This window comes from Apaloderma vittatum, unplaced genomic scaffold, assembly GCF_000703405.1.
Source record: "Apaloderma vittatum isolate BGI_N311 unplaced genomic scaffold, ASM70340v1 scaffold23589, whole genome shotgun sequence".
Classification (NCBI taxonomy): Eukaryota; Metazoa; Chordata; class Aves; order Trogoniformes; family Trogonidae; genus Apaloderma; species Apaloderma vittatum.
The window spans coordinates 5,380-15,890 of NW_009733836.1; the positions used below are offsets into that span (position 1 = coordinate 5,380).

Below are 10,511 nucleotides of genomic sequence, written 5' to 3' on the forward strand. Positions count from 1 at the left end.
AAAAAGCCTCTGGGATCATGATTATCGTGGCCCCCAGGCTGGGACGGGAGGTGAAGGTTCGGCTGCTGCCGGCATTGTCTGCTCTCATCTACAAGGGATGCCTGCAAACCACAGATCAAAATGCAAGATACATGTAATTAATTTGATTTCCTTTGAAACCGGAGCAACTCGAGGAGCCCTGTGCAGTGCATTCAGAGGGAGGCACCCACCGTGCCAGACTCATTTCCCAAGGGGTTCCCCCACACCCAGTGTCACCAGGTGGGTGCTCCAAGGGAGAGGAGTTGCCAGATGCCCTCTCCCAATGCCCCAAAACAGGAGCATGGCTGTGAACTGCTTCTATCCCCTCCCTTCATCAGCCAAGAGCGCTGTAGGTGCCTCGTACGCTATTTATCGTTGCCGTTATTCATTATTGAAGCACCAACCAGTTTTCCTGGGCACCGCGCTGAGGGAAACTCCATAAAAACGTTGCTTGTCCCCAAGCCTGGATGGGGCAGGTGGAGCTGGAGCAGCTGCGGGCAGAGCATCGCCTGCACCGTCCCCTGTCACCACGGGGGACGAGGTCCCTTCTGCTCAGAGATCTGTCCTCTCACAGGTGCCACAACCGAGCTCACCCAAGGGAGGCGGCTGAATTAAATCCAGCTCCCGCTGGAGGAGCAGGGGGAGCCAAACCTCTACCACCAGCCCCTCAGCATCTCTCACCCTCCACATCTTGCAGCTCCCAGCACGGTTTGCCGGGGGAGCAGCCCCAGCACCGATTCCCCCTGTACAGGGAAGTGCTGCTCATGCTCCTCATCCAGAGATGTCCGGCCAAAAATGAACCTCATTGGGTGAATTATAGTGACTGGAAACTTTTACAGGGGTTGTGGTTGAGACTTAGAGCTCGTCCTCTGCCAGAGGCTAGATTCTGCACCCAGGGAGGCTTTGCTGGAACATGAGGGTTATTTTGGGATGCTAAGCAGAGGGAATGGGACCTTTTAGGCACAGCAAAACCCAACTGCATCTTAAGTCCCCTTCAAGGAGGAGCAGCCCCCCAGGCAGGCTCATGTGTCCCACCCCAGAGAGCAAGGATGTGGCAGGAACCAGAGATGCTTCAGGATGCTCTTGACTAGAGGGCTCTTTAATCATCCGTCCCCCCCGAAGGCTTGGCAAGAGCCAGGGCAACTCAAATTAGAAACAGGGTGATGTGTGTGGGTTTTTAAGCAACAGAAGCAATTAACCACTGAAGCAGCTTTACTGGTAGCCAGGAACAAGAGTCTCCACTTCCAAGAGCCAGGCGGCGACGCAGCTCTCAGAGAGATGCTCTAGTGAAGAGGCTCCGAAATTCCTCAAGCCCGAGAGACTGTCACCGACACCTGACATCCCTCCTGGGTGCTGCAGGGTGGGGGGAGGCCTCCATCCCCTCCCAGTCCTCCTCCATCCATCTGGGATGTCAAAGGCTAGCTATGGAAATACTTCTCCTCCAGGCTGTCCCATCAGGTCTTGTCCCATAAACCACTGTCGCAGCTGCGCATCAGGTTTATTTTCTCACCTTTTTTAAATTACCTTCACTTCGAGGATAGCAGTAAAACCCCTTATTTTTGCTTTTTCTGCCCTCCAACCCCCATCCTCCTCCTCTTTCTCAGTGCAAACAGCGTCTGGATCTCGTATGCAACCGAGCTTCTCTCGACAAAGCCAACCGAGAACATTTCGTGCCAGGGTTTATTTTAAGCACCTAATAAAACCGATTTCTGGAGTGGCTCCATCATTGTGTCCTTTAGCAGAGCCCTTGCAAGGGCCCTGCCTTGGGGATGCCCCATTCTCTGCCCCCCTCAAGGGGCTGCAGGGCTCCCTGCCTGCACCAAAGGCTTTCCAGCTCTGGGAGGAGGGAGACAGGCACGTATTTAATAGTTTGTTAGAGAATCAAAGCAGATCTCTCCTCCTCTCTCCAGCACTTCCTCAAAAATGATTCAAATTAAAACAGCCGACCTCTCTGGGAAATGTCAGCAGTGTTATCCATATGCATGATGCCACTATGATGAAGCAGGTGCAGCTGTCAAAACCTTTAGGAAAATCTACCTGTCAATCTGCACAGCACGCAGCCCCCCTTCCAAACGCTTCAGCACTTCCCCCCTCCCTCCTTTAGCACTGATCCACAGGTGGGGAAACTGAGGCAGGGGCTTATAGTCCTCAGTCCCTTTGCCCTTTCCAAGCACGTGCTGGGATCAGGAGACAAGTGTTTCTCCAAAGAAAGGAAGAAGCAAAGACAAGAGTCACAGAGGAGACTCTTTTATTTCCCGTTGCCTTTCCAGCCTTTCAGAGCTGAAGCAGCTCCCGCGCCGGGTAGAGCAGCCCGGCCGGCCTCAGTAAATGGATTCAGCTGCGTTCAGCTGGGCAATTGAGGCTAAAATCAGGCTGATGGAAAGCAGCAGGGCAAGAAAGGTGGCACAAGGTCAGTTTGGAGCTGTCTGAGGCTACAAAAGTGCTGACCTCTGCCTGGTCTCACAGCCCTACTGGGCTGCTCGCAGCCATCACCTTCTCCTCTCTGCTGGGCGCTGTTTCGGGAAGCCCAGCACTGGTTCCTCTCCCAATGGCCAAGCCATCAGCAGGAGATGCTGTCGAGGATGAGGCTGCAGCTTGAATTTCTCCCGTGGCACAGGGGGTCTCCGGAGGAGCGAGGACTCGGGGATGTGCAGCAGCATCACAGGAGCCGCCAGTGGATGGATGCTGCAGGTCTTGGTGAGAGACGGGTGCTCACTGCTGGTGGGTCTGCTCGTGTCAGGCAGCCTTAAATAATTAATCAGGACACTGGTGTGCACCCAGGTGGCACTTTGGGGTGTTTGGGGTCTGACCCTGCCGCAAGCAGGGGGGTGGGAGGCTGTGGCAGCAAGGGGCAGAGCATCCTGCTCCCGTGCCAGGGATGCGTGGGGCAGCCTGGTCCCCTCACTCTTGAGTCATCTTGGAACTGTATTAAAACCTAACTAGGTAGGGGAAGGATTGGGGTTTGGATTTGCATCTGGCTAAATGGGAAAAGAGCTGGGAGAAGGGAAAGGCAGACTGGGCTCATGCTGGAGGGGGAATGAATATTAATAGGGAATAAGGAGCCAGAGCTCAGCTCCGTGGTGGCAGGAGCAGGCAGGGAGCGCAGGAACTGGTGGGCTCTTTCCCGAAGCGCTTTGTGCTGAGGGGTTTTCCCCAGGGCTGGGTGAGGACCTGAGGAATACGAAGTTTTTCAGGGACTCTGCTGTGTCAGCAAGACATGGAGAGACATGGAGGGGAGGGAAAGCTCCCACATCTGCAATGAGAGCCAGTGAAAACAGAGAGAACCAACACCAAAAATAAGCAAATATAAAGATGAGGTCTCCCCTATCACTTGTGTACTGGGGCCCTGTGGAAAAAAACTCCAGAGAGCTGGTGATTTCTGGCGTGAATACCAAACAGCTTTGATCCTGGCCAATCCTTTCTAAATCTTGAGCGGTGTCTTGTAAATCTTTAATTACAAGAAAAATTGCAACCTTAACAGTGAACACACAAACTGCGTTGATAAATATTTAAAATTGCCACAGCAATGAATCTGAGGGGATTAAGAAAAGATATATTGGAGCGACAGTCATTAAACACCGGGTCCCAGTAAATGTTGCCAAGCAGATAAATAATGCAGGTCCCCGACAGCCGCGTGGTTTCTGACAGGGCAAGGGGAGGAAAAAACCAGCTGCTTTGCGGGGGGATGGCTGGGGATGCTGAGCCCTGGGCTCTTCCAGAGAAGCCCAGGATGGTGGAGAAAAGCACTTTCTCCTTGGCACTAAAAATCAGCGTGTCTGGCAGCAGCTGAGGAAGGGCTGCCCCAACGCCTGGGGTGGGCTCCTGCCGGGGCACTGAGCTCCTGCTGCCGATTTGTTTCCTCAGCTTTGCCCCGTCGGCTCCCCTTCATCTTCTTCGGTGAGTTTTGAGGTCACAGACTAAATTTCCGTTATTAAACTTCCAGCCGGCATGAAAGATTTATTAGTTCGCTAAAGGTAACTCGCAAAAAGTTCATTATTCCTAATAGCCCAGGCTTCACTCACGTGGAGGGAAGATGCTTAAAGCGTGAATTAGCCCGGCAGCCTTCCCAATAAAATACTGATTGAAAAAGCTGGTTAATTATAAATATTAGAGCAGAGTGATGAGAGCGTCCCCTGTTGCCGTCAGCTGCCCTGTCCTGCCGTGTTCTGAGCATGGGTACCCGAGCAGACGCTGCCCTTCCTCTCTCAAACAGACCCGAGCTGTGGTGGGATGAAGCCAGGCGCTGCGGGGTGAGGGGGTGTGTGCCGCTGCTGTTTAGATCTAATTTACGGTGTGCTCGGCTGAACTACGGGAATGAAGCACTTAAAAAAAAAAAAAAATAAATAAAATCTAACAAAGAGAGTTGGTTCATTGGCCTCGCAGAAGTGCTGATGCCCACCTAGTAAATCTTTAATTGGAAGCGGAAGGGAACTGGGAGGCTCACCAGTACAGAGAAAACAGTAAATATTTAATCTGGGCACAGTAATTACACAAATGAGGTTAAGGGAAAAGGGGGAGAAGACGGATGAAAGTGGCACCTATAGAACATTAAATCCAGATAAAGTCACTGTGGCCATAAATAAAATATCCCCTCCCAGCAAAGGCGGGAATGAACCATCGCCTTCCCCCAGGCAGCCGAGCACAGCTCAGGGAGCAGCAGAACCGGGGCCAGGGACGATCCCCGCGATCCCTGTCCTCTTCTGCAGCACAGCTGATGGATGGCGAAATGTTTGTGGACTCACGTTTTCAGCCAGAGCAATGTGTTCTCTGTGCATACCGTTGTTTTGCCTTCTTTTTTTAATAGTTCAAAGGCCTGGCTGCAACATGTTGTATTTCTAGGTAGGAGGAGGCAAGCAAGGGTCAGAGGTGAGGGTGTGCTCTCACGGAGTAAATCTTGCTTCATACCAAAGGAGAAAAACACCCAGAGCTCCAAGGGCTGTGTCAGTGTGGGTTGCGATCCTCTCCGCTAATGGCAATAATAAGAGTATTGCAGTAAGTTAACTAGCTTGCTCAGGCATTCTTCTTTGTGGTATTGATTTTAAGGAGAACGTGGTTTCCAAAGCAAAATAACAACAGCAAGCCCTTGTAAAGCGGTTGCTGCGTTCGAGGCGCTGCACAAACATTTACATGCAATTCAAAGCATCCCACTAAATCGTGCCGGTAAATCATCCTTCGTGATTTACCATCGGCTAAAGCAGAGGATGCTGCGGCACAGGGATGCCTCTGGTGCCGTGCAGGGAAAGTGCAAGTCCTCGGTGGGCATCAGGGTCTGCTCTTCCCAAAGGTAGAGCAACATCTTGTTAAACAGGGCTACGACGGCAAAATGCAGAGGTTGGTCTGGCTTTCCATAAACAAGATGCTCTGCTTTATGCAGCTCCTGTGCTTTGGAGCGTGCTGGGGCAGGCTGGTTCTGCTGGCAGGGTGCAAGGAAAGGTTACCCAGAGAGGGGGCAGAGCCAGAAATTTCCCTGCAGGCTTCAGATCGGCAGGAATTACCAGCAAATCCCAGTGAGCTGCTGTGGGACAGAATGGAAAGGGCTGGGTACAACCCAGCTGCCTGCTCACGGGTGATGCTGGACACCAGCCCTACCTAAAACTGCTGCTGGTAGAAACACAGGCAGGGAACAAGCAGGGGCAGCTGGGCAGAACCATAAACACAACCAAGTGCACTCGGCAGCAGGTATCCTCGTGTCAGGGGTGGGGGGAATCAGCTCTGGTTCTTCTGTTCCAATGCCACGGGTGGAGTTTTATTGTTTTCCTACAAAGCAATCAAGATGCTCTTCATTAGGAAGCAGCATCTCCTCCTTGGCAAGCAGTTAGTGGTAAATCACCGCTGGGCGTTACCCGGGGCCAGTCTGTAACACAAAAGAGCCAAGAGCACGCTCATCTGTCTTCTCCCTGATTACCTGCCTCCTCCTGGTCTCCGCCAGCCCTGTAAACCAAGAGGTAAATAAGGAAAGCCAAACCCTAAATATTGGACTCCTGCCCCTTGGCACAACCTATTCAGGCCACTAGAAAGGGCTGGGCAGCCTGGAAATAAAGGGATGGATGGAAGGAGCAGCAATCCGCTCTGTGTCACGCACAGCCAGCGGGTGCCCTCTAGTGAGGCCGGCAGCTCGGGGTGCAGGGGTGCACCCCACCTTCACCAGGGCTTATTCCATCCCATGCGCCAACGGTGTTGAAAACAGTTGGAGAAGTGCTGAGCTTCCTCCTGGCACTACCACGAGGAGCAAATGATGCGGGAATCCGGGACAACCAGAGCTGGTGGCAATGGGACCACGGAACTAGCACAGCGAGTGGGTTTTTTCAAGGCAGACGGACCCTGGGAGCGATGGGAGGTCTCTCCCCGCGCTGAAAGAAAGAAAAAGATCTCCGGCTGCTTAACTGGTAACAGGCCTTTACTTAAAGGTTTTTCCCGAAACGCGGTACAAATGAAAAAATAACGCGACGTTACCATAGAACTGAGCTCAATTTAATTAAATTCATTACGCACAGGACACGAAAACGGGACATCAATTTTGCATTACGTGCCCTTTTTTTGAATAGTGCAAACACACAGATGTTGTTTAGCAAGCGCTCCTGCTTGTTATTGCAGCGACCGTGTGGGTGGGTATGGAGACGTGGAGTTTTTCTAAAATAAAATAAAAAAAAAATCGATTTGGGAACAACGTGCTGCAGGGAAGGGTGCTTGGGAGACCCAGTAGGAAATCACTTTCCAGAGCAGCAAGTTTTTGTCTTTACCAAAGGTACATGTTCCTGCCTTCTTCACGTATCTTCTCGGATCCTGGGATGTGGTTCTGTCTTCTAGTTGAGACTCTGAACATCTTGAAGCACCTGCTCAGTGTCACCGGCACAGGGATCTCCACAGATGTGTGGGCAGTGAGTGCGTGTCGCCGGGGTAAAAAAAGCACAGAAAAACAGGACTGCAATCACAACAGCTGCCTGGATTAAATTTAGTAAGGTGCAGAGAGCAAGCTGATGGGATCTGCAACACGTGTGGCAGCTGCCTGTTCTGCTCGCCACGTCCTGAGCAGGGTCTCACCGCTTTTCCAAGGAGCAAGGGAAAACCCCAGTCATGGTGGACAGATAACCAAAGGACTGAAGGTCATGTCATGCGTGCTTCCAGGGCTGCTCCAAACATGCGTGTTAGCACCCTCGTATCATTGACAGGTCTCATCCTTGCTCTGGACACAACAGCCTCGTGGTGCCTCCTTCTCAAGGATCTGCTTGCCCATGTCCAGCTGGTGTGAGAGCACGCACAGGACTTGAGAGTTTCCTGCTCAGCTTGTGGAAGACAAACAGAAACCAGTGCCCCAACTCCTCCTTCTGTCACTTGATCACAGCATCTTCCAAAACGGTCAGCCTTCACCGAAGGTCTCTCGTGAGAGCCTTCTGGGTTTTCTTGCAAGACTGGAAGAAGCAGCTCAGAACAGGCAGAGCACGACTGGGGAAAAAAGCAAATTACCCCGATGAGTTTTGGGACGCTCAGTTTCCGCTCCATTTCCAGTTCCATTTGTCCAACAGCCACTGTTTCCTCTCCGAGGACAGCTCCTTGGTAGCAGATACAATCTATGTTGGACGAAGCAGACCCCAGCGAGCTGCGTTGCGGTTTCCATCAGTCACGCACATAAATAACGTAACACGGGCAGAAAGTTCAGAGCTGCCTTTGTGGAAGCACCCACGGTTCTGAAGAAATAAGCACTTTGCGGGGGGCTGCTCCTCAGGATCTTTGCAATTCCCGGAGAAGCTTTGTTTAGGTGAACTTGGGTCGAAAACACATTTCAGCTGCGATTTTTGAAGTGAGAGTTGAAGAGAAGGCTGATGTGCTGTGCATGTCGTGGAGAGTAACTGAGCAGAGGCACTTAAACTGGAAAGACTGTCAGGAGTAAAAGCGATGTGGAATATACAGAGTGGAATATACTGGTATAGACAGCGTCACGCTGCAGAGCACCGTAATGTGCTGATCGGCAGTAACACTGTTGTGAGCTTCACGGTTCCCATATTGTATTTAAATACCCAGCCCAGTAAGAAATCTGCAGCTTCTGGGGATAACTAGTGTCAAAAATTCTTGCTGAAAAGCAGAGGGAACTAGTAAATGAAACTGGACCTATGTAGGTACGTTTGTGCCAATAAGGCTTCCTTCAGCAGGTTCCTGAGGAACAGCAATGAATGTCAGCAAAGGAGGAGGAAAAAAAAGAAAAAGGCAGTGAAACAGAAAAACCTTTTTAGTCGTGGAAAGGCAGCTGCGCTCACCACTTCTAACAGCGGGACAGCAATGACTGCTGCTACGGGTTACCAGGGACGTCTCCCCTTGTATTGCACTTCAGAGTAAAACCACTGTAAGAGAGAAGAACTGTCATCTGCTGTGAGACAGCGACGTGTTTACAGAACCCGAGCTGGCACTCGTCTTGTGTAAATACTCAGCTCCTCCAAAAAAGGGGTTTTGAATTAGGACTCGGCATTACCTGCCACATTTGTAGAAAAGGCAAGTCGGAGCCCTGCCTGGTCACTATCCCCCCCGTGCCGCAGGCAGTGTTGTGTCCTTCAACCCATTCCGCAAGTCTGTGCTTTCTAAACAGCGTCAGAAGGCCAGTTCTTGTTAAATTGCTACTTATTTAGACTTAGCTTTAAGTTAAAGCGATAAAACATTCTTCTCCCCTTCTCTTGCCCTAAAACTCCCCCCACTCCAAACCCTTACCCCAACCTGGGTGGTTACAGCTACCCACCATGTGCTTGCCCTGCAATAGCTTATTCTTCTCTAGGAAGGAAAATCAACTGTAATATTGTAATATCTTATGTCCACTAACTCAGTTAGGAAGAATTAAACACTTGACAAAGGCATGTTGTAAACACAGCGGTTATACTGAACACGAACTCACAGATACAAAGAAAGTTAGGCTGGAGGTTATCCCGCAGATTTGCTTTTTATCACAAACTGCCACGCTGACAGGAATTTTCATTTAATAATGGAAGCTGCGTACAGATTGCTGAAGGGTTTTGGTAGGGATATTCAACTCTGTTACTGGAACTTAAGCTCTTCTGACTTTTTTTTCCTTTTCAATTAACACAAATGATACGCTTCTCGTCAGTGTGGCTGGATCTGAACAATCCAGTAAAACGTTTATCTCAAAAGTAACTGGGGCGAGGGGGAATTCACAGTATTCAGAAGTGCCACAAAGTGCCACTGGTACCCTGCTGAGCCCGAGACCCTTCAAAGGAAATAAACTACCTGAAACAGGGAAGAAAATCCCTGGCAGGAACTCCCTTTGACTCTTCCAGGTGGTAACACTGCTGATCTCAGCATTATTAAAGTGCATCACCAGCAATTGAACAGCCCGTCAGTTAAGGGAGCGGTAAGTCAGCTTTTCCATGTGGATCGATTCCCATGGACTTACAGATAGTGCAGCAAAACAGGCGGTTACCCTCTGGTCTTTAAATTACAACTGTAAATAACAGCCAACAACAACAACAGTCTAAATCATGGCCAACACAGAAATAATTGCGACGCTACACAAAATACAACTTTTGGCAGTGACTGCATATAGCACCTACTCTGGTATCTTTGCAGAGAAACAACAGCTTTGATCTCACAGTTTGCTGGGACTTTCTGCTGGGCAACTTCTGGGGTTTTCCACCACGTGCCCGAGCTGACCCAGCATGGAAAACAAGGAGGAAACAGCCTAGAGAGGCACTGAGGTATGAGCACTTTTTTCTCTTTTTTTTTGTCTGTCTTCAGTTGTACTTCCTAGATTAGGGAAGGAATTATAGAGGTGACAAAACAGGGTTTTTTTATTACACTCACTGCACTGAATTCAAATGCTTGTGCACCTGAAAGGTGAAGGCACTATTGCTGCTGCTGCGTGATGCAGGTCCTCCAAAGCCCTGGAGAACAGGAACGCTGAGGAAGATCTGAGCACGCTTTAGGAAAAGGCTTAAACATCTTTGAACCGCAAATTCTAGCTGAGTTTTAACAGGCAGTAAAAGTAGAGCGACCATGCATAGCTTGGAAGGACAACATAAATGCTGCAGATTTGAAGCGTTAAAAATCGCAGGAAAGAAAACCAGCAGAGAAAATTAAAAAAAAAAACACCACCAAGCGCAGCCCATAGACTAACCAGCTGCAACTGGTGCTTTACAGGAGTTATTTTTAACCCTTGAAAGCCCATAACCTGTCTTTAAGTCCACATCAAACTCAGAAGCGAGCTGCTTCTATCTCGACTGGCCTGATGAGATGAGGCAGGTAGAAGGTGCAACGGTGCTGTAAGCTCAGAGCTACGAGAACATCCCCAAACACACACAGAGCTGCTATAACTTCATCCAGCTGGCAGAGCAGGTTCTGAGCTAATGCTGGATGGGCTTCAATGAAGCTATGCAAGATGACATAGGAACTGTATTTAAAGGAAGAAGAAAACAAACAAAAAGAATCAATAGAAATATTAAAAGACCCAAGAACAAAGCGAAGCGCGACACCTCATGCTTTCGCCATCTGATCTG

The 10,511-nt window shown here is 50.1% G+C and overlaps 1 protein-coding gene across 1 annotated transcript in view; it reads left to right on the plus strand.

The window, feature by feature from the left end:
• Window positions 1-9,771, plus strand: part of LRRN2 (leucine rich repeat neuronal 2) — a 13,956-nt gene extending 4,185 nt beyond the window's left edge. The window contains exons 2-4 of the mRNA XM_009876056.1: window positions 1,356-1,378; window positions 5,896-5,963; window positions 9,754-9,771. Coding sequence (XP_009874358.1) covers window positions 1,356-1,378; window positions 5,896-5,963; window positions 9,754-9,771 — 109 coding nt within the window. The remainder of the gene's footprint in view (window positions 1-1,355; window positions 1,379-5,895; window positions 5,964-9,753) is intronic.
• The last annotated feature ends 740 nt before the right edge of the window (window positions 9,772-10,511 follow it).